Below are 23,284 nucleotides of genomic sequence, written 5' to 3' on the forward strand. Positions count from 1 at the left end.
CCCGCAATTAACGTTTGCTAAGTATCGACTGTCACCGGAGCTGATGGGTTTTGTAGTGATGTGATCATCACATTTTATTAATGTGTTTTGAAAAGCGCACACGTTTTAAAAAATAAAGAATTCTGATTTTCTATTTAATCTTTTCCCCCTCCCCAAACTCCAAAACAAAAAAAAATCCTCGCGCGCACACACACAGATCCTTCTACCACATGGTACTGACAGATTGTTTGAGCTGTTGGGGGGAAAGACATTCAAAACTAATTAAGCAGCATTCCAGCCGCTATTTGCAAGCAGTAGGCAGAATCAAAGGCATTTGTCAGCGCTACAGCCGCGGCGGCCCCTCGTGGGTTTGATTGACAGCTCGGAGGGAGCAGACGGGGAGGCGGGGCCAGGGCCGGCTTTGACTGACAGGGACCGGGGACGCCAACCAATAGCGAGGCAGGACGCAACCGATTGGCCGGAGGAGCCCACCCCCCCCTCCGGGGATGAAGCTGAGCCCCACGTGGGGCGCGCGGTCTTCGGATTGGCTGAGGCCGGGCCCCGCGGAACGTTGGTTACTTTCCACCCAAATATGGTCAGGCTCTCGGGGCAGTTTCGGAGAAGGAGAAAGGAAGGAGAGAGAGAGAGAGAGAAAGAGAAAAAAATAGGAAAGCAAAGGAAGGGGAAGCCGCGTGGTGTGGATTGTGGCTCTGTCTGTGTGTGGCATTCCGTCTGATCGTTCCCAATTCGCAGGAAAAAGAATCCCTGTCTGTCGTCTTGCTACAAAACTGTAACAGTAACAAATATTGTTGCAAAATAGAATTGCAATTACAAGGTGGAGAGAGAGAGAGAGAAATCGGTTTGGGATTATGTCAATTGCAACAATCGCCGCTGAACTTCATTGAAGATTATTGCAATTTCCTCCTCGCTGCTGGTTTTCTTTTGGGCTGTTGTTCCGTGTTCCCTTCCTCCTCGATTCACCCCCACCCCCCCACACTCCTGCCCTCCCGCTCTTCCACCCCCCCCCCCCAATCAGCTCGGAAGAAGCGAGCATGATCTCTCCGTCGAGGCTTGCGGCTCTGGGATTCGCCGTCGCCCCGCAGCTCCGAGCCTCTCCCCTCGGCTGCTGAGCCGATCCTCCAGGAGGAGGACGGAGCTGGATCCCGGCACAAACTTCCAGATTGCCCGGCCGCACCTTCGCAAAAAAAAGTGGACGCTATCGCCCTCCTCTTCTTCCTTCCCCCCCCCCCATTTCTCTGCCTCCCTCCGGACCACGCTGCCATTCTGTTTTAGGAAACTGAATCGCGACTTTTCTGTCTCTCTCTGTGTGAAGAGAAGCTGATCCTTTTGTTTTTACAAAAAAAAACACATTGTGTCTTTGCTTTTCCCCCAACCCCCCACCTCAGCCGGAGTCGCTGCTGACTGACTGTTGTACCATGAGCTCCCTTAATCCAAACTGTGCTGTCGGAGCTCCCCTCGTCTTTTAGCACAAAGGGACTTTTTTTTTAAACAAAATCTCCTCGCCTGCAGCCCGGAGGACTTGCTGCTTTGTTGTGTAGCATTGGGAGTGGTTCTGATCGTGAGCGGCGTGGCCGTAGACTCTTCACAGCTTTTCTCTTGTGTTGTGGGCTTGCATCTTGTTCATCGATCGTTGGAATTGTATCTCCCTCTTCTCCCCCTCCCGTGGGGTTCTTTCCCCTTTTACCCCTTCCCCTAATCGGGGATACATTGTTTAAAAGATGTATCCTCAAGGCAGGCACCCGGTAAGTGTGTTTCACACTCTCTTTTGATACAAACAATCCTCTTAACTTGAATAGCGAGAGTTTTTGTTGTTGCTCTTAGACGTAACTAGCACCTGATTGCGCCGGTATCGAGTGAGTGGTGTTTGTTGATTCGGAGGTTTTGTTGTTTTTAAAAAATGCTGTTTGTACTTGCAGGCTCCTCATCAACCTGCTCAACCATTTAAATTCACCGTGGCGGAATCGTGCGACCGCATCAAGGAAGAATTTCAGTTCTTGCAAGCTCAGTATCACAGGTGGGTCAATTCGATGGTGTTTACGCTGAGTTGGTTCAAGAGAGGAAGCGATCAGAATCTAGTCCATCACCCCCTATCTCCCCCCAAAATCTATCTTTCACCCTACACCACTTCCCCCTTCCATTTACAATTCACTAGATAATAAGCAGACTGTATTTTAAAGTGATAATATTGAGCAATAAAGCAGTGAGCAATTTATTTGCTTTGTTTAGGTTAGTAGATGCCATGTAAACAAGCTTTTAAATTATTCAGCGTGTGATGTCAGTTCATTGTTTGGTTAATGTGTTGACACAGTCTCGGTTCCCTGAACCCCTTGAAATTGATACTTTTTCCTCTACGGTTTCTTTTAATTCAGTTTAAAAATGGAATGTGATAAACTGGCAAACGAAAAAACAGAGATGCAGCGTCATTATGTTATGGTAAGTCTCTTTCTTTTACCCCCCCCCCCCCCCCCCCCCCAAAAAAAATTATTTCTGTCTCTCTTTTCAATCCGGGATGTTCCTGTGTTAATCCATGTGAATATTTGTCAGTAAATTTGTTGGCCCTCATTACGAGCTGATTAAAATAGGACATGACATAACCATTGACACCAACTCAATCAAACTTATTCAGTTGTCTGTTTTGCTAATTTCAAGATTTTAAATCATTGTGCTGGGGATTGTTGCTGAATTTGGGAAATACTTTTAAATTACAATCTAATGTTGAGTTGTAAGTAGTTAACCTCCCTTTTGTGGTGGAATAACACTAGTTACTAAACATTCGGCTCTCCTTTACATCTGAGTGAACAGTATTTGGATGATTTTCTTTTGAAAAGGTAAACATACTGTCCACGTGGTCTATGAGTGAACAATTTTATAATTTCCATCACCACAGCTGTTCATTAAAAGGAGGCAGTCAGAGATGGAAGCAGGAATCTTTAAAATCAAATTTAGGTGGAAATCAATTGATGGTACACAGAAAACAACAGACAAGTGGGAAATTTGCAGGGAGATTTTCAAACATCCCAAAATGTAAATTTAATGCATTGACAATTTTTTTATTGTTTCAGTATTACGAGATGTCTTATGGGTTGAATATTGAGATGCATAAGCAGGTAAGAACAATGTGGAAATGTTTCCTTTGGGATGGGAAGATGAATTGCTGTAATTTTGAGTATTGGCTGTGCATAAAACTGGTCCCCGTGATTTTACAGGTGGAGGGTTCGATTGGTCTTTGTGTGCCCTATTTCTGCAGGGGGAGTGAAATTTGGGGTTTGTTTTGAATAGTTTGGATATAGTTTTTTTTTTGAGTTGTGAATGGCAGTTCCACTTTCTGCCACAAGTTGGGGCTGCAATCTGCTTCTGACTGATAACAGCTTCACTTTTTGAAGAGAACTCATTTTGCAGTGCTCCAATTCAAACATCAGTCAGTCCTGCTTTCCCAAGTAGCATTGTGTGCTACTAATTGGAGGTAATGTGAAACTTGGGTAATCAGTCAGGGACTTAAAGGGACAGGGCTCCTTTTGTCTCTCCCAAGCAGGCTTTGGAAGGGATCAGTCCCCACCTTACATATTATTCTTTATAAAAGCTCAGCGATCCTTTCAATGTCAAAGGCATTTAAAATTAATGAGGGGATGTTCCATGAATAAAAAAAACAGCTTGTTTTGGGGGCAATTGTATTTGGCCTTTCCTCTCTCCACCTTTAATAAGGGAATTATAGTAAGTTTTTAAAAAATATCTTGTTTGTTTTCAATGGTGCTTGAGGAATTTCAGTCCAGTGATAAGTTGATACTTTGAAGCCAAGCAAAGAGAGGAGGTTCATGAGCAAAAAAAAAAGCCAGGAATCCAAACTGAGATTCCTTTTTTTCAATTTGCTTTGTTGAGTCTTTAAATGGGGAGTGTTCCATAGTGGTCCCATCTAAATGGTCAAGCCTCCAGTAATATTCAGGCGCTTGTTCAACTGCTCCCTTCCCTGACCTGTTCCACAACACTCTTGCTCTCTTTATGTATGCAAGCCCAAGGGCCGTAAAAGATTTTTTTTCTCTGCCCGTAGCTACCTGTAACTGTGCAGTTACAGACCTTTTATCCCTGTTGGCTCGGAATTTGACCAACCTTTAACTTGTTGATGCAGTGTATTCACAAACCAGTGAATGTCAAATTAGTCCATTTGATTGTTTTCAATCTTGAGCATGTTTCCTGCCCTTTCTTGTGCAACAAGTTTATTGTCAGTTATGTTTGTCTCCAGTTTTCTCTGGTACCCGTCACTTTTTTAGCTTTTTTTTTAAATGCTGTTTTTCCCTCTGGTACTGATCTGAAATGACTTCAAGGGAGAAATGAGTGCTGTGTTGGAATGTGACGTGTTCAGTGGATAAGATACTATCAGGGTGGGGCTGTGTGCCTGCTGGAGTGAAGATCACTAGATTGGAACAGATTCTGTTTTGGTTACCATTGATTTTGCTGTCATTGCTGTGGCGTTTTTATTTTTTGTCCAGCAGGGAGTTGCCTGGAGGACTGGCTGGATCTGCCACTGTATTGCTGATGATTCTTTCACCTGTTGGTTGGAATCTGTGGACCTTTTGAGGTTTACTGCACTGATGGGGATGCTTTCTTTTTTGTTTGAAGGACGGAGTCGTTCTTCCCAGAACTCTGGGCAAAATGTTTCCCTCTGTCAACGTTTTTTTTTGGGATGGGTGGCAGGGATGAAATAACAGATTATCCAGTTACTGGGAGCTTGTTTCATGTAAATCAGCTTCTGTGTTGTCAATGTTATGACAATGATTTATACTTTGCTGGCTTCCTGAGGTCACGGTACAGTAAAAACCATCGCAGGAATGCAAGCTCTCGTTCTCCGCAGAGCTGCCGATTTTTGGGAAATGTTTCGGTGGCTCCTGCTCTTTGATTTATTGACGTGTGTGCGGCTGCGGCTGGTGCGAGGCGGCCTGGGGTGCTGAGGCGAACAGTCTGACTCCTGATCGAGACTTTTTCAATTCAGCCCTTGGTGTGAATCGGGCAGAGTTTGTGGGTGTCTGTTCACTGACCACTTAGCGGCACGGTAACTCAGTGGTTAGCACTGCTACCTCAGACCCAAGAACCCAGGTTTGATTCCAGCCTCGGGCAACTGTCTGTGTGGAGTTCTGCCTGTGTCCACATGGGTTTCCTTCAGGTGCTCTGGTGTTCTCCCTCAGTCCAAAGATATGCAGGTTAGGTGAATAGGCTGTGCTAACTTGCCCATTGTGTTCAGGGCTGGTGCATTAGTAGTTGCATTAGTAAGGGGAAAATGTAGAATAATAGGGTTGGGGAATGGGTCTTGGTGGGATACTCTTTGGCGGATCGGTGTGGACTTGTTGGGCCCAAGGGCCTGTTTCCCCACTGTAGGGATTCTATGATTCTTGCTGCAGCCGTATCCTTGTAACTGTGAGAGACAATCTGGAGAGCAATTGCATTTTAAACATTGTTTTCACCTTCTGCAGATGTCAGTGAATTATTTACAACGTAACCGATTTGGAAGCGAACAAGACTGTGATAAATTTACTGGTTAGCCTCCTTTCACCAATTTTGCAAGTTAAACGATAAACATTGGCCTGTTCACCAGGAAGAACTCTGCCTCTCTATGAAAATAGCACCATGGGATCTTACCATTCACTTAAAGGACAGGCAGGGCTTTGGTTTGACTTTTGTGACTGAACGTCTGGCACACCCAGCAATGCAGCAGGCCCTCAGTCCTGATCCTCAAACTATTGGAGTATAGCAGAAATTCTACCTGGATCACAGTCATCCTTTTCAGAAAGGAACGTTGCTGTCTATTGCCTGGTCTGGCCTGCATGTGACTCCAGACTCTCGGCGAGCTGGTTAACTCCAGGTTTCCCTCTGAAATGGTCAAGCTGACCCCTCTGCTTTAGGGAGCTCAAGGACATTAAGGGACCGGCAATAAACTGCTTTCCATGTGCCCAAGAATGAAACTTTGAAAGGAAACCTTCCAGCTCAGAATTAAGGGTAGTATTGATCTTATTGCTTGTAAAATATGTGGTTTTGAGACTTTTTTTTTTCTCTTTCTTCTGGAATTCTTGATCAATGTTAGTGAGTTGGAACTTGGTGTCTATCTAGCTGCTGTGTTCTCAGTTTGAACAAGCACAGCAAGACTCTGTCTCTGGTTTCTTCGTGTTTAGTTTATTTGACTGTAGATGGGATGGGAGGCCTGTGTCAAGACCACAGTCTATGTGTTGTGATGTTTTGCGCATTCACAATCTCTCTAGTCGCAATGACCTTTACAGAATACGATTCATCCTTGTCCACATCCATTTCCACACACCGGCTTTCGGTTAGTATGGGGTTTATTGTTGGTAGATTTGTATTAATCAAGTGCAACCTGTTAGAGACCCTCAGTGGAACTGTTCCATTTTTTTCTCTCCACCTTTCCAAATTCTCTGAACTTGCCCCTTCCCTATCTTTTAACCTCCCAACCCCTCCGTCTCCCACCCCCCAGCAGCCCCTACATCCCATCCCTGTCTCTGTCACCTCTCACCAGCCCTTGCCACTGAATATTTATATCTTTTGCCCTGTCTAAACAAAGCTTTCTTTGTAAAGATCAGGAAAACAATGAAGCAACTTTCAAGAATGACAAGATAATAATCCATTAGTCTTGTTCCTTTAACGGAGCTGAGAGATTTATTTTGAACAATAATAACGGCTGTACGTGATTTTGGCTTTTGCAGTGGTCCTCGCTGGTTGCTGTTTTGTGTTGGAGTGCAGAATAACTGAGCTAATGAGCTTTTGTATCACTGGAATTTCCCAGCCTGCAATTGGACTTGTGGCATGTTGTTTCCCAGCATATTGCCATGGTTACTGGAGGAGTGCATGCTGGGTGTTGTCTAACAGAAACAGTCACTTTTCAGTAAACACTAACACCCTGTTGTTGTAAGTGAAGAATTCTTTGTTAAGGGAGGTCTTGGATGGACAGTTGTTCAAAGGTCCATTGTTCAGTGTCTCTGGACCATTCCCATCCTTAGCCCAAACCTGGTGTTCACAGTTTGGGGACTTGACTGTGTCCGTTGGCCTGGGTCCTGATACAAAGAAAGGATGGAGTTGTACTGATTTGTCTCTTCCTGCTTTCCTCCAAAAGCAGGTTACTTGCAATTGAGCAGTACGTTTTCCAGCCTTTAGGACATCCAGCAGCGTAGAGAGAGAGAGCAGGAGAAGGCTATTTGGTCCCTCGAGCTTGCTCTGCCATTCTGTAAGATTTAAGGCCGATCTATTTGTGGTCTCTACTTCACACACCCACCTGCCCGTGATCACCTTTTTGACTTTTGTCTAGAATCCAGCTACCTCTGTCACCTTGATGTTCAACGATTCTGGCTCTATTTCCACAGAGTCATGAACCTCTGAGTCGAGCCCAGTTTCACCTCCCCTCCAACTTCAGTGAGAGATCCCTGTTTTTCTTTCTTGAACTGTGCCCTCCCTGATTCAGACTCTTCTCACAAGTGGGTCTTCTGTCTGTGCTTCACTTCCTTGCCCTGTCTCCCCTTGGATTCCAAAAATTCATCTCTGTATTGAAAATACCCAATGACTGGCTCTCCAGGGAGCAGCATTCCAAAGATTTGCACTCCTCTGTACACTGTTTAAAAATGATTGATCCCTCATTCTAAGATGTTCCTTTTTTATGCTTTTCTTTTTGGAAAATGTTTCAACTGGTGAATTTGAGTTTTTAGGTTGTGTAAGATGACACTCAGTCTAGATGTCAAAAAATTGCAGTGTGTGATGGATGAATCGAGTTTATCCCCTAATTCACTTTTTTTTTCCCCTGTGTTATTCTTTAAAGTATCTTGTGTTTTTATATCATACAATCCCTACATTGTGGAAACAGGCTGTTTGGCCCAACAAGTCCACACTGACCCTCTGAAGAGTATCCCACCCAGACCCGTTCTTCTACCCTATAACTCTACATTTACCCCTGACTAATGCACTTAATCTGCACATACCTGGACACTATGGGCAATTTAGTATGGCCAATCCATTGTAATCTGCCACTCTTTGGATTGTGGGAGAAAACCCACAGAGACATGAGGAGAATATTCAAACTCCACACAGTCACCCGAGGCTGGAATCGAACCCAGGTCCATGGTGCTGTGAAGTAGCAGCGCGAACCACTGAGCTACTACGCGCCTCTATATATAACGGTCTGTTCAAATGTAGTCCCTGGGATGTAGGAATTGTCGCATGTCTCCCAGCATTTATTGACCATCAGCCCGAGACTGACCGAGTTCTAGCATGTAGGAGCTGTAAGATCTCTATAACTTGGAGCATCTGAGACAGTGCATAGCATTTTATGTCCTTTCCAATCACTCAAACAACATTTTTGAAGTTCCCTTTTGTACAATATGAAGATGACATCCCATTGTTCTTTAGGGAAATTGGGGTCGCAGTTTCTCACAGTAAGATCCCATAAGAAGTTGTGAGCTGACTGTGGGGCAGGATCAACTTTTATCTGAATCTCTCTAGGAGGGATGAAGTTGGTACTGAGCTTGTTAAAATCCTTCCTACATCTTGACCCCATCTTCCAACTTAGGAGCATAAAACCAGAATCTCCTGAGCTGTTCGATTAAAATCTGGTAACTGATCTGTTGTTAATTGATAACCTTGAGGGAGGGATATTGGTTTGAACACTCCCACAGCTGGTGCCAGTGCCTTGATTTTACCTCCCACTGAGGGAACTGTGCCTCTGGCTCTGTGGTACTCCTTCAGTACTGCATCCCTGGTTCTGTTATACATGTGGTGCTCACATTGGGTGAGAACCTTCATTCCTAAGCCTTTACAAAACATAACAAACAGATGAGCAAAGATGAAAGTTTAAGGAAGACAGTGCAATTATGTTGCTGAGTGTTTATTCAGTTGGTGACCTGTTGGGGGTGGGATGGGTTTGTGCCATGGTTACTCGTGGTGTTTGGCAGGGGGTGGTGTGTGTAGGGGATGGGGCAAAGAGAGAGTGGGTAAGTGCTACATGCAGCAAATTCCAAACTCCCCTTGGGTGCTGTTACTCTTTAGTGGTTTTGTTTAAATTGATCCCTCCCAGAGGCCTGCCTTTGTAATTCTAGCAGGATTACCCCAGGGGTTATCATGGGATACCAATGGCTTATCCTTGTAAACATCAACTTGCGTTTCAGTAGCACCATTTTTTTAAAAAGTAGCAATGAGTCCTGAAGCATATCACTGGAAACTGCTGAGTTGAGATGTTAGCATGTCTGAACAAATGTGTGGTGAATTTTTAAGGTGAGGAAGGAGAGGGTGGGAGGGAATTCCAGGGGTTGGACTGGTATCAGTGATTTCAGCCATTGATGGGATGATGAAGACTCGGTGTGACAGTGGTGTGAATTGGAAGGGCGCAGAGATTTAAGAGATGATGAGACAGGTTTTGAGGGTGGGGTGAAGCAGTGGGAGTAAGTTTGCAAACCATCCTGGAATCAAAGCAGCTGTCTGTGTAGTGGCGAGTGGGTTGGGGTAGGGCTGGTGAATATTTCAAGCAGTGTCCTATCTTCCAAACCTGTCTGTCTGACACCACATCAGGCATTCCTGATAAACCTCAGTGGGTCTGGCAGCATCTCTGGAGCAAAATCAGAGTTAATGTTTCGGGTCAAGTGACCCTCCCTCAGAGCTGTCCATTTCATTGTCCATCTGTGCTGAACCCTGACTCTGCCTGGGAAATGGAGTGCAGCCACTCTGCTGTTTTTCTACCTTGTGGGATGGTTTAGTTTGGAGCTTCGAGTGGGATCTGACATCTAGGGTTAGGGGGTGGGGTGGGGTGAGCACATTGATTGGTGTTAACCGCTTTGGGAGAGAGCATGAGCTAGTAACCAGGGCAGTGAGAGGATACATAGAATCGTAGATACTTTTTGGTAGTGGCCTGGAGCACGCAATAAAAAGCTTTGTGTACATTGTTCAACACCTGCCCTCTGTTGGTTTCTTCTCTCTCTTTTTCCCAAGCCTTCTCTGTGTTTTAAGCAGCAATTGTGATTCTTTGCACTTCTCACATTACACGTGGATGTTATAAGGTAAAAGTGCTGGCAAAGTTACTGCCTCTTAAACGCATCCTGCAACACTTTAAATAGTAACATCTTGTTCCCATTTTATATCCCAATCCTGCCCCAATAAAAAAATTTACAGCAACAACACTTGCCTTTTTAAGTGGCACTTTGTTTGAATATAGTAGAGTCATAAGCATGGAAACATAGACCCTTCGGTCCAACCAGTCCATGTTGGACTATGTTCCCAAACTAAACTAGTCCCACTTGTCTGTGTTTGGCCCATATCCCTCCAAACCTTTCCTAGTCTCAACGTCTCAAATATTGTAACTACCCCTGCATCCACCACTTCCTCTGGCAACTCATTCTACACGTGAATCACTTTTGGGAAAAAAAAAGTTGTCCCTCATGTCTTTTTTTAAAATCTTTCTACTTTAAAATATGTCCCCATCAGGGGAAAAGACCCTCATCATTCACCTTATCTATGCACCTCAGTGATTTTATAAACCTCATGCTCCAGTGAAGAAAGGTTTCCAGCCTTTCCTTCGAACTCGAGTCTTCCCATTCGTGGCAACACCTGGTAAATCTTTTCAGAACCACCTCCGATTTAATATCCTTCCTATAGCAGGGTGACCAGAACTGCACACAGTACTCCAAAAGTGACCTCATCAACATGTACAACATGTTGAGGCACTCTGTAGGATTCCCATCCAACAAAGCTTGACATTGACGTAGGGCAAACGCCCCATATAATTCAGTCAAGGGGCATATCTTCCTGAATGTTTGATTTGAGATGATCTGGAGTGATTTCCAGAGTTTTAGCTCTCTGCAACTGAAGATGTGACTTCCAGTGGAGGGGCGATAAGAATCGAGACAGTCAAGAGATTGGATATGCCAAGAGATCTCTGGGCTGGAGAGGTTGATGTATCACTCTGACACCAAGAAGTAACTTTTCTGGTCGTGTCAGTGAGAGTAGGCTTCGTTCTGAGCTGTCCATTCCGTCCTAAATGGTGGAGACAGGCTGGCATTGCTCCAGGATTGTCTGTTCTGCAGACTTGCCTCACATTAGGATTTTTTAATTGTTCTTAACTGACTTGTTTATAATCTAAAACATCAAATGCTCCCAAAGAGGACAGTGATGACATATTTAATAGTAGCCATGATGTGGAGGTGCTGGTGTTGGACTGGGGTGGACAAAGTCACACAACACCAGGTTATAGTCCCAACGGGTTTATTCGGAAGCACTAGCTTTCGGAGTGCTGTTCCTTCATCAGGTAAGCTTCCAGATGAAGGTGCAGTGCTCTGAAAGCTAGTGCTTCCAAATAAACCTGTTGGACTATAACCTGGTGTTGTGGTTTTTAAAGAAAATATAGTAAGTGCTACTATTTTCAAGAATGATTGTAATAAATATTGATTTGGTGAAGGATATAAAATTCAACACTGACCTGAAAGTGGCATACAACAGCCTGTGTCCCTATATTTCCAGTCCATTGTTTGATCATGACACCCCCATTATCCTCTAGTCCTTGCTTTATTGCTGAGACGGGAAGAGACCGCTCCTTGTGTGTTTTGGTGGGTCAGTGGTGCTGGGTATTGCTGATTGCACATAGTGGCACTTAGTTTCCAAAGTGAATCTTTTTTAAAGATTTTCTGATCCGTTTTTGTTGAGAGGATCTGTCATAAATTAATTAGTTTTGAACTGATTGCAGTCACTAAGATGGGAGATCTGCAACCAATTTGTGCACAGCAAGCTCCCACAAGAGCAACGTGACCAGTTAGCTTGTTTCAGTCATGCTAGTTTATGGGGCATAGTTACTAATGGGAATGTAGGAACAGTGTGGCTGCTGGGATGGGAGATGATGGGGACAATTCTATGATTTGTGAATCATAGAATCCTTATGGTGTGGATGCAGGCCATTTGGCCAATCGGGTATGCCCTGACCCTCTGAGGAGAATCCTACCCCATCCCTGTAACCCAGCATCTCTCATGGCTAATCCACCATGTTCCTGGTTACTATGGGGCAACTTAGCATGGCCAAGCCACCTCCCCTGTGTATCTTTGGATTGTGGTATGAATCCCATGCAGCCACAGGGAGAATGTGCAAACTCCACACAGTTGTCCAAGGGTAGGATTTGAACCCAGGTCCCTGGTGCTGTGAGGCAGCAGTGCTAACCACTGAGCCACCGTGAACTCCAGTGACTTGTGTACACAAAGTAATTCATTGCATAAAGTGCTTTGACATTTTTTCAGCATGAAAGGATATCTTTTATAGATGCGATTTATGGCTATTAATTGAAATGGTTGTTGGAGTCTCCTTAGCTTCAACAAACACTGCTCACTGCTTTGATTCTTTTCCCTTGTGGCATCATAAACACCAGCCACTTAAATGACATGTTTGCAAGAATTATTCAAGTGTATATGTTCACTGGGGGGAGGGAGGGCTGTGCTCAGCTCATTTTTTCTCCCCTTTTCCTGTCCCTCCCCCACCCGTACGTATACTCTGTCTCACTTCTCAGTTCCTAATGATAGTGTAAGGTCAAATAGCTTTCACCATGCTTTTGACGGGAGTACTGAAGTGAGCACTTGAAATGGTGCTAGACAGCGGAAAGTGCTGATAATTGTGGAGCAGGAGTGTGACCACCAGTGCTCTGGGGCTTGTTTTTATTCACTTAATGGATGGTGTAGTGTAATGGGCCTTGCCAGCTCATGTTTTCTCTTCATTTTTAATCTGTCATTCGCATTGTTCATCCTCTCACTCAGACTGATGTGCACACGTATTTGTGGATCTGTGACACTGGCACACATCCTCTGGTTTCTAGTTAAATGCGAAGTTGCTGGTTTGGGTGGTCATCCAGGAATACTACTTGCTGTGACAGCTCCAAGCCACAGGAGTTGGTTTAATACCTTCCAATCCAGATCTCTTCCTGGTGATCTTGTCAAATGACCTTACGTGTCATCCCACCCAGTCCTCTCCCTTTCTCCTCCATTGCAATGCTCTTTTGAAGAACCTTTTTAAAGAGGAAGGAAATCTGTCTCTAATGCTTCAGTTTTTTTTAATTATTCGCAGCAGGACATTGGAAATTAACATTAAAGGCCAAGAAACTGCAGGGTCATACTGGAGCCTTAGCAGCCCTCCTGGGCATACTTGCTGAGACTTTCCTCTTCTGCATCTTTTTAGAGTTTAGTTCGGACAAAGTTCTAGATTCTGGGAGCATCTTTGCTGTCGAGTAGCCTTTGCCTGATTCGGTCTGAACGAGGACTGGGTCGGAGCAAGTTACACTCGATGCTGGAATCAGAACTGTAAACAAAAGCTGCTGAGTTTAACATTGAGTCCAGATGACACTCTTTGCAGGTCTGGACTTGATGTTAGCCTGCTCTCTCTTCATGGATGCTGTTTGACCTAATGTGATCTCCAGCATTTTTTGTTTTTGGTTTTCAGTTCTGAAAGGGTTAAGTGTTTGCAGGAGCAGATTCCAGTCCTTTTTTCTTTGCCCCGAACCTTTTGTTTTACTTGTAAAGTATTTCTGGCATCACTGTGTCCCAGCCTTTTTTTCTCTCCTCTCTCCTCCATTATGTTTTGACAACAATGTCACCACAACATCTTTGAGAAAAATGTAACCTTGAGGTTGTTTTTGCTATTTTTTAATCTCCGTCCTTATCTCTCACCTGTTGCTGGCATTTACTTGTGGATAGCTTTCCAATCCTCTCCCTCTAACCAGCTGCTGGAACTATTCCACCCCACCCCTCTTTTTTTATCTGCCCCCCCCCCACCACCCCAACCCTGGGTTTAAAAAAAAAACACCCAGCCTGTTTGAAGCCATCGTCATCAGTGTTGGGGTGTGGGTGGGATGTCGTTGTAAAATTTGCTCCCTGTTCCAGTTTTGCTTCCTCCCTGTTGCAGTTGTCACCAGGCCAAGATTTGGTCAGTGGGGAGCATTAGTACGTCGTCGGCCCCCCCCCGCCCCTCCCGGGGCGGTTTTTCATGGTAGAGTGTCTCTTTTCAAACTGGGAAGCTTGCACATATTGGTTGCAGTGCTCAACCTGCTATCAATTGCTGCCCTTTCCCTCACTAATCTAATCTGAACCCAATTAGATTTTTTTTTTGAGGACGATGCTGTTGCTAGAATTATTTCCTCTCTGGAGACTGGAACAAAGAGGCTAAACTTACACCATGTGCTCCAAGTGTGGTGTCACCAAGACCCTGTACCTCATTACAATTGTCCCTGTTTTTGTGTTCCATTCCCTTTGCAATAGATAGCAACGTTCCAATTGTCTTCCGAATTGTGTGCTGTATGGATATCTATTTGTATTCCATGTTCCGTGATGCTCATTGCGCTTCGCACTTCAATTCTCCATTTAATAGAACATAGAAAGATACAGCGCTTTGGCCCTCGATGTTGCGCCGATCCAAGCCCACCTAACCTATACTAACCCACTATCCTCCATATGCCTATCCAATGCCTGTTTAAATGCCCATAAAGAGGGAGAGTCCACCACTGCTACTGGCAGGGCATTCCATGAACTCACGACTCGCTGAGTAAAGAACCTACCCCTAACATCTGTCCTATACCTACCACCCCTTAATTTAAAGCTATGCCCCCTCGTAATAGCTGACTCCAGCTGTATACTGGTTTTCTATTCTTCCTGCTAAAGTGGGTGAATTCATGTTTTTTTTTCTCCCCCATTTCCACCCCCCCCCACCCCCCCCCCCGCAATTATACACCATCTGCCAACATCTTGTTCACTCACCTTAGCCTCACTCTATCCCTCTCTCCACCACCTTGACATCTTTCCTTCCCACCTCTCATGGTGTCATCGGTTATCCAATGTCATTTCGTTGCCCCGTGTAGAAGTACAGTGAAGAGCTTTTGCAATGTCTGTCTCCTTATAGTGACATCTTAGGTTCAATTCTTAGATACAGCAGAGGAATTAAAAGTAGTTGCATTACTTTAGAGTTGAAAAATAAGTTTTTAAAAATAGGACAACATTAGCCTTACTGAAATGGCACCCCTTTCAAGTAGCTACCATGTGTTCAGTCCCTTTATCCAAATCGGGGGTAGAGATTGCCCTAGTACTGATCCCAGTGACCCTCCCAGGTTCTGGCTTACTCACTGCACCATGTTGCCTGATATGGGGGAGAGAGTGAGAGTGAATAATGTATTCAACCGCCCTGTTGTTTCAGATGAAATTTTAAAGAAAGATATTTGTAGCAAAGGATAGAGCTTGTTTTAAGCAACTTAGCCCAACACATTCCTCTCCAGTCTGCTTTCTCACTGAGGACTTGTTCCACTCGCTTATCGTGAAGAGTCAGATAGTGCCAGACAAAATATTGCAGATTATTGAATTTCGTTCTCCTGAATGTGGCTTTGCTGTCAAGGATGGTGTGTGTTATCAGTCCCTTACTTGCCCCAAGATCCATGTATTTGACTTGCATTTTGAGCTGATGTGGTTGGAGCAGCTTATTACAAAAGGGCAACTTGGGGAAGGAGGCTTGCTTCCTTAAAGAGCACAAGTTTCCTTCATCAACTATTAGGGTTTCTGTGACTCTGACAGCTTAACAACCACAGGGTTATCAAACTATTTGCATCATTGGTACTTGCGATGTTTTCAATTTGATATTTTCTCATCAACTCTATCCAGAGTTTGTTATTGCACATCTCTCTGAGCAGATGGCGCTTGAATCCAGACCCCCTGGCTCAGATGTAGGGCACTACCACTGCACCAAAACAGCCCTACTCTTGCAATTTGACTATGATAGTGAAAAGATTTTGATTTAAGACTATGGCTGATTAATACAGAGAAAGCTACTTAAGCTGTTTGCCAGTCCCCAGTGTCAGTGAAACGGAACTCTGACTAGGAAAGTTTTTCATGTGTTCGGACTGTCTTAGGAGGATGCTGAAAAGCAATTTTGTGAATTTATTTCCAGCTTAATCTTTCTTTCAAAAGACTGAACTCTTGGGTAATGCATGCATATTTTCTTAGAATCCCTACAGTGTGGAAACAGGCCATTTGGCCCAACTAGTCCATAGTGACCCTCCGAAGAGTAACCCACCCAGACCCATTCTCCTACAGTTTCCTGACCCATGCACCTAACGTACACATCCCTGAACGCTATAAGCAATTTGGCATGGCCAGTTCACCTAACCTGCACACCTTTGGACTATGGGAGGAAACTCACGCAGACACGGGAAGAATGTGCAAACTCAACACAGACAGTTGTCCGAGGCTGGAATCGAAACAGTGTCTCTGGTGCTGTGAGGTAGCAGTGCTAACCACTGAGTCACTGTGCTGCTCTTCTGTTGCTGACAATATTGTGAGATATAGCCTGTGGTGCAATTTAAAGGTAAAACTTTTAATAAAATACTGCAATATTAGCTTATTTGATAGCAGGACTTTTCAATGCTTGACACTTGGGGACTAGTTAAATTGGCGACAACAATGAGAGGTTGCAGGAAACACCAGGATCTAAAAAACAAAAGTGTGACTTTCCAGGTGTGTGGAATCTGAAAGAAAAACAAATCCTAGCAATACTCGGCAAGCTTGATGATGTTTGTGAAGAGAGAAACCGAGTTCACGGTGTCCTTGACTGGAGGGAGAAAAATATTACACTGTTTCTCACCTGAGGCTGAACTGAATATTTCAGGCACTTTCTGGTTTGTACTTATCAGGTCATGTCGGACAGGAAGTTACTTTGCTGGTTTTTGGAGGCGGAACTTCAAATCATTTCCAGTTTATCCCAAAATATCCTCCCTCCATTTCAATATGGGATTTGTGGAATGGGTCCTAACATCCGTTTACTTTGATCACCTTTTTGGTTCTATTTAAGCTGGCAATGTTATTACTACCAGTTAGTATGTGTTGTGATATTAGCAAGGTGGGTAATGGTGGTGGGGCTGGTTATGTTGGGATTATGAAACAAACTGGGAGTCGGTGTGTGAATGGAGACTGGAGAAGCTTGGGGTTGTTCTTGGAGCACCAGAGGAGTTGGCAATTTAATCAAGGTGTTCGCAATTCTATACGATTTAGATACCAATTAACTGAGGCTGGTTTTTAACCTTGAAAATGTTTATGGTGGGTGACTAGAGAACGAGAGGTGACAGAAAGTAAACCCCTTTTACACCACTATATGTATGGCTGGAAGCAGGTGCCATAGTCGCTTTCTGAAGAAAATTGAATAGAATATTTTTAAGGGGAGATGTTTCCTGGAGACTGAAAGCAATTGGATAGCAGTTTCGAAGGGCCGGCACAGACCCAATGGGCCGAATGGCAACAGGGGTGCTTCCTGTGCTTTTTGATTCAATGATGGTGTCACCCGGAAGAAGTCTGTCAGAGAATGTTAGACCTTTCCGCTCTTCAGAGTCTGTGCCTTCTGGCACTGCACATTACTGAGGGAGCTTGTCCCAAGAAGAGTGTTGTCCATATCTGTCTTTTAAGGATGGTGTAGACAGACTGTGTTCGTCTTGACGGCCAAGTCTGATCCTGGTCTAAATCCAACTGCACACTTCCCTCTGGGATCACTGCTGTGCCATTGAATTGGAGGCTGAGCCAGATGCAGGATAAGCTTGTGGGATGTAGCTTGGTGAAATAACTCCACAGAGGCCAGTATCCTGTCACCAAGTCACCCCTTTATGTAACCATGAGCAATCCTTGACTTTAGTACTGCCTCTTCAGAGTCCACTGTGAGTGTTAGGGGACACCGTGTCAGAGAAACTATCTGTCAGCCAGGGCTCCCTGATTGGACCAAATTAGCAGACTATCAGGCAACTCATTGAGCTCCAGCTGACTGACCTTGTTACAATCACTACCCTTAGAATATCTTGAGGTGCTATCTAAATGCAAATAGAGTGCTGCTCCAATTATGCTTTCCCACTCCTGTAAATCTGTTCTGAATGTAACGAGTCATAACTTTGTGTGTTGCGATATGTGACGTTACCTGAGAAAGTGAAGCAAGATAAATTTGTCTGGGTTATGGTTGAGGGGGGGGGGGGAGGTGCAGCATGGGGGAGGCTGTGTTGAAGAGTATAATAAATGGGACAGAAGCCTCAAGTTAGGAACCTCCTTTCCCCTCTTTGCCTGCTACTGCTGTCTGCTCACGTTATCTGCACTTAATTTGCAAAGTGGCTCCGATTAGCAGCTTAAACTCCAATTGAATGACCTGCGTTGGTGCATATTGAGCGGTTTCACAGACTGTTGTGGTCAAAGAAAGATGCAATTTACATAACGATCTCTGGGACTGGTTCTCATGTAGCCATAGTAACGGGAAAGATGGATTGAGAATTATTCTTGGCTAAAATTGCCATTGCTGTTCTGAGTGGTGTGTTTTTGCCACTGAGGTCTCTCTGAGTATTATTGTGAGGTGTAAAGCTTGGTAAAATCCACACTCTGCTAATTTGGACTTTGTGTTGTGTGTCAGACTTTTGGTGACTGACTATTCAGATGTGTTTTCAGAGCCCACACTTATCTTGAGTTGGGTTGAGCAAACAAAACCCCTGCGGTTCACTGCTGTCTAGTTATGGTATTTGTAGGTGGTAGGGCAATGCTTGAATTTAGTGAGCATATGGTCCTGCAGCAAAGGGATCAGGCAAGTCAATTGCATCGTAACTGGCTGATTGGAATCATTTGTCCAGCCCAAGACTCTGTGCAAAACCCGTGTCTAACAAAAATCTATCAATCTCAATTTTAAAATTTTCAAGTGATAATGATGCAAGGCTGGTTTGAACAGATGGACTGCAGAATTTGATGACTCTGAAATAGTATTTGCATCTGCGCTGCAGACTCGTTCTGTCTGGCAAGGTATCATTTTTCTCTTTTTTTTTTGATTTTCCCCCCCCCCCATCCCCGTGTACATATGCTTACAATCTGAACATTAATGAGGTTTTTTTTTTAGATTTTAACCTGTTGTAAGTAGAGAACTCCTTTTTCCATATTAAAATTGGGGGTGGGGGTGCAGGGGTCAGGAGGAGAAAAAGAAACCACTGTCATTTTGTTTCTGGATAAACAGAATGCAACCTCCCAGTTTCAAATGGAAAAGAGGTTTCAAGTCTCTGTTTAAACACACATACCTGGCCAGCTGAAAGTAACTGCGCTGTGCTGAGTCGTGGTTAACTGTAACCCGCTAAGACTTTCCATAACAGGCTAATAACTGTTAATTTTTGCTCCATCCCACTTGGGAACAGGTTTTTTTTACTCATTCACTGGATGAGGGTGTCACTAGGTAACTGCCGGCTGGCATGGGCAATAAATACTGATTAAGAGTCAACCACATTGCTGTGGGTCTGGAATCACATGTGGGCCAGGCCAGGTAAGGACATTAGTAAACCAGATGGGTTTTTCCAACAATTGACAATGGATTCCTGGTCATCACAGACTCTTGATTCCAGATTTTTATTGAATTCAAATTCCACCATCTGCCATGGCAGGATTAGAACCTGGGTCTCCAGAGTTGGGCCTCTGGGTTAAGAGTGCAGCGTTTTAATACCACTTGGCCATTGCCTTCCTCTTGAAGGGATTCCCACCTGCATCTGTTGGTCTGTGGGTGTGCCTGTCTGGAATTTGGCCCCTGCTGTAGAGAAGGTTGCTGTGGTCCTCAGCAGTGTCACTAATTCCTTGGGTGAGCAAAGACTCCAATGCCGTGACAGCATTTCATTTATCTCCACAATACCCTTGTGCTAGTGGGTTCTCCATCCCTGCCACTCTCTGGGTGAATAGAACCTTCTTCTGAATCCTCGACTGAACTTGCTACTAAACAGCACAGAGGGGAAAGAGCTTGTTGCTGTGGTCACATTGGCTGCCAGGTTCAGGGAGAATGTGAGGACCGCAGATGCAGGAGAGTCTCAGTGTGGTGCTGGAAAAGCACAGCAAGTCAGGCTGCATCTGAGGAGCAGGGGAGTCGATGTTTTGGGTGTAAGAAATGTGTTGGGGGTGTGGGGTGTGTGGTGTTAGGTTGGAATGGATGGAAAGGAAGATGGACAGGTCAAGAGGGTGGTGTCGAGTTGGACGGTTAGATGGGGGAGAGGGGTAATGAGGAAACTGGTAAAACCGACCTTGCTCCCGTGTGGTTGGAGGGTCCCAAGGCAGAAGATGAGGCATTCTTCTTCTGGGCTTTGATTTGATGGAGGAGGCCCAGGACCTGCATGTTCTTGGCAGAGTGGGAGGGGGAGTTGAAGTGGTCAGCTATGCAGCGGTGGGGTTGTTTGGTGCATTTGTCCCAGAGATGTTCTCTGAAACGTTCCGCAAGTCTGCATCCTGTCTCCCCAGTGTACAGGTGACCGCATCAATAGCAACAGACCAAGTAGATGAGGTGGTGTTTGGGTGTGCAGGAAAATCTCTGCTGGATGTGGAAGGATCCTTTGGGGCCTTGGATAGAGGTGAGGGGAGAGGTTTGGATGCAGACTTTTCACTGGGCAGACTTTGCCCAGCTCTGCACTGTGACACAACAGGGGAAGCACTTAGTCAGCTATAAAGCATTTTTAGAATGATTAGATTCGATTCCTACAGTGTGGAAACAGGCTCTTCAGCCCAACAAGTCCACACCAACCCTCCGAAGAGTAACCCACCCAGACCCATTTCCCTCTGACACTATGGGCAATTTACCAAGGCCAATTCACCTGCCCTGCACGTCTTTGGACTGTGGGAGGAAACTGGAGCATCCGGAGGAAACTCACCCAGACACTGGGAGAATGTGCAAACTCCACACAGTCACTCGAGCCTGGAATTGAACCTGGGACCCTGACATTGTGAGGCAGCAGTGCTAACCACTGAGCCACTGTGCTGAGGTTATGAAAGATGCCATATAAATACAAATGTGGAGGGCCTGAATACCAGGAATCTGTCATGAGTTAATGCTGTGGACTTGGCTTGCTTCCTAGTTCCACCAGGTGGGGTATGCTTTTGGTCAGGCAGTGATAGGCACATGCCCTCCATGTGTAGAGTCTCTCCCTATACAGACATACGTTTAAAATGCTGAGTGCTTTCTTGTGTTATTTTGTAAAGTGGATTTTTTGTTTTTTATTTGCAATTGTTTGGCATCTGTGTCGTGTGGGGATTGCAATGTTGAACCACCAGAAAATCTGGAGGCCAGTGGACAGGAGTGACTTGTGAACTGTCCCTCTGTCTGAAAGTGGTTGGTCACTTCGAGAATCCCCAGAAAGATGCAGTGGGGGAAAAAAATCCATGACCATTTTAAAAACACCACTTTACTTGAGTAGCAGTTGTAGGGCTCTTAATTTACAAGTTGATTAACAGGAAGAACTCTTTCCCCCCCCCCATCATCCCCAAAGTCTCAACGTACATAAAATATTGTAATAAAAGTTTATAATATAATTATTTATAAATTTCACTCTAAAGCAGAGGAGAATGGGTTTTAGTTGAAGGGTCAAACATTTTTTCTGTTCAGTGGGTCTAGACAATATTCCAAGCAAATTATATGATTTTAAGCTAAATGAGTAAACTAAGCTACTGGTGAGATAATTGTTCAACCCTCTCTACTAAGTTTAACATATTAGTTCAGTATTTCAGACAAAATCCACAATGTGCTGTTTAGCAGAGTAGAATTAGCAAATGGCACTAGGTCTGATTTGGGATATCTGTGCAGTGTGGATGATTTGGACCAATAAGACTGTTTCCATGCTGTATGATTCTTGTTGAAATAAGAGGGGGAAAAAATTTCCCACCCTCCATTTGACCCATCGGTGCAACCTCACTGAGCTGGCTAAGCCTGATGGAGCAGCCTCCGCTTCATTTATCCTCCTCTGACTGACTCTCAGCCCCTTTGTGAAAGTTAGACAGCTGAGAGGCACGGATTGGTTTGAGAGCATCTGCTCTCTTCCGTTGGGGTTGGTGGGGGGGGTGGGGGGGGGGGGGGGGGGGGCTACACTGAGACATGGTGCTGAGGGACCTTCTCAAACTGGGGCATGGCAAGGTGAAGCTCAGTGAAGAGTTGGTGAGCTGAGAACAGCTTTGGTTGTTACTTGCATTAAGCCTACTTTAAGATTCAGTTTTGGTGACATCCTGTCCTGGTGGAGGTTTACTGAGGGGGTCAGCATGTCCTTGGGTGGTGGTGCCCGAGGGAGTTCTGTGTTAAACATATCAATTACCTAAAGAATAGCACAATCCCAGCCTAAAGGTGGACAGCTTCCTCAGTCTACGCCAGCCTCCTCCTCTGTCTCTATCTTGTGTTTTTTTCCCTCTCTTTTTCTCTGTCTGTGTCTCTCTCCTCACCATCACTCCCCCTATTCATGTGGAGCAGGCCTTGTGAACTGATATGTTTACATCTTCTATGTTATTGGTCTGTTCAAACTGTCTTTGACTTCAGAAGTCTGCTGTACTCCTGATCTTTATGCTGGAGCCCACAGAGAATGCTGAAGGTTGGATTTGATGTCGTTTTGACAGCTGTTTAACATCAAAGACTACGTGCAGGTTTAGTGATAGAGGGAATAGGAACATCTACCATGGTGATTGTCTCTTAATGAAACTTCAGATGTCTGTGAGCTGAAATGTACAAGAATAATCCTTTTGAATTGTTTAGTCAGGTAATTGTTCCCTTTCAGTGTACAGGTACTTGTGTAATTTATGGTGTGTAAGGAATGTGTTCAGCAGTGACCGTTTCACGTAGTCAGGAATAAATGTTTCCTTAGCAAAGGAGCTTTGCGATTGCTGAAGTATTTCTGCTTTACTGGCCTTGTTTTCTAAGTGAGGGCTGACCATGAGGGAGATTGTTAATAGAGCTGCATAAGGTGCAGCCTGTGATTTGTTTGGATGGCAGACTGTGTGCTTAATTGGGCAGCGTGGAGAATTGCGTTCAAGCAACTAGAACGAGAAGAGCAAACCTCTGTGTATTTCAGAGCACTTGGACTGTGCCCGAAGTGTTCTCTAGTGCCTTGTTTAACATGTTGGGCTAAAGTACAATCCCTTTTGAAAGCTCCTAATTCAGTAAAGCAATCTCCAATCCCTGTTGTAGGCTTGTCTCATCTGAGCTAGGAAGTCTCCGGTTCCTGTCTTCTGAGTGAAGAGGCAGAGATGCAACAAAATTGATGCATTATGTACCTGCAGTGCTGACTTGTTCCCATGGCAACGTGCTTGTGGGCCATAGTCAAGGAACGCGGGCTCAATCTCCCCACCATTTTCTGGTCATTCTGGTTAAACCTCTATCGCGATTTCTGGTGGCTGTTGGGAATTACTGGCTTTTTTTTTTGCCAAGGATTGGTCCTGGTGTGATGGTGAGCAGCCAATATCTATAGGCCTTAATGGTCTCACCACTGTACAGGAGTGTGCGGGAAGT

At 44.7% G+C, this 23,284-nt stretch overlaps 1 protein-coding gene across 14 annotated transcripts in view; it reads left to right on the forward strand.

The window, feature by feature from the left end:
* Nucleotides 1-1,003: 1,003 nt before the first annotated feature.
* LOC122540892 (transducin-like enhancer protein 3) overlaps nt 1,004-23,284 on the forward strand; it is a 73,761-nt gene continuing 51,480 nt past the window's right edge. For 13 of the 14 annotated variants that reach the window (XM_043677140.2, XM_043677144.2, XM_043677141.2 and 10 more), the window contains exons 1-4: nt 1,005-1,742; nt 1,917-2,014; nt 2,370-2,433; nt 3,063-3,107. In XM_043677140.2, the coding sequence (XP_043533075.1) occupies nt 1,719-1,742; nt 1,917-2,014; nt 2,370-2,433; nt 3,063-3,107 (231 nt within the window). In that variant the 5' untranslated portion in view covers nt 1,005-1,718. Of the gene's footprint in view, nt 1,743-1,916; nt 2,015-2,369; nt 2,434-3,062; nt 3,108-23,284 lie in introns of all 14 variants that reach the window. The other variant, XM_043677153.2, reaches the window with a different exon arrangement.

The sequence above is a fragment of the Chiloscyllium plagiosum genome, unplaced genomic scaffold (assembly GCF_037043375.1).
Source record: "Chiloscyllium plagiosum isolate Xiang-an unplaced genomic scaffold, Cpla_swu_hap1 HiC_scaffold_39, whole genome shotgun sequence".
Lineage (NCBI taxonomy): Eukaryota > Metazoa > Chordata > Chondrichthyes > Orectolobiformes > Hemiscylliidae > Chiloscyllium > Chiloscyllium plagiosum.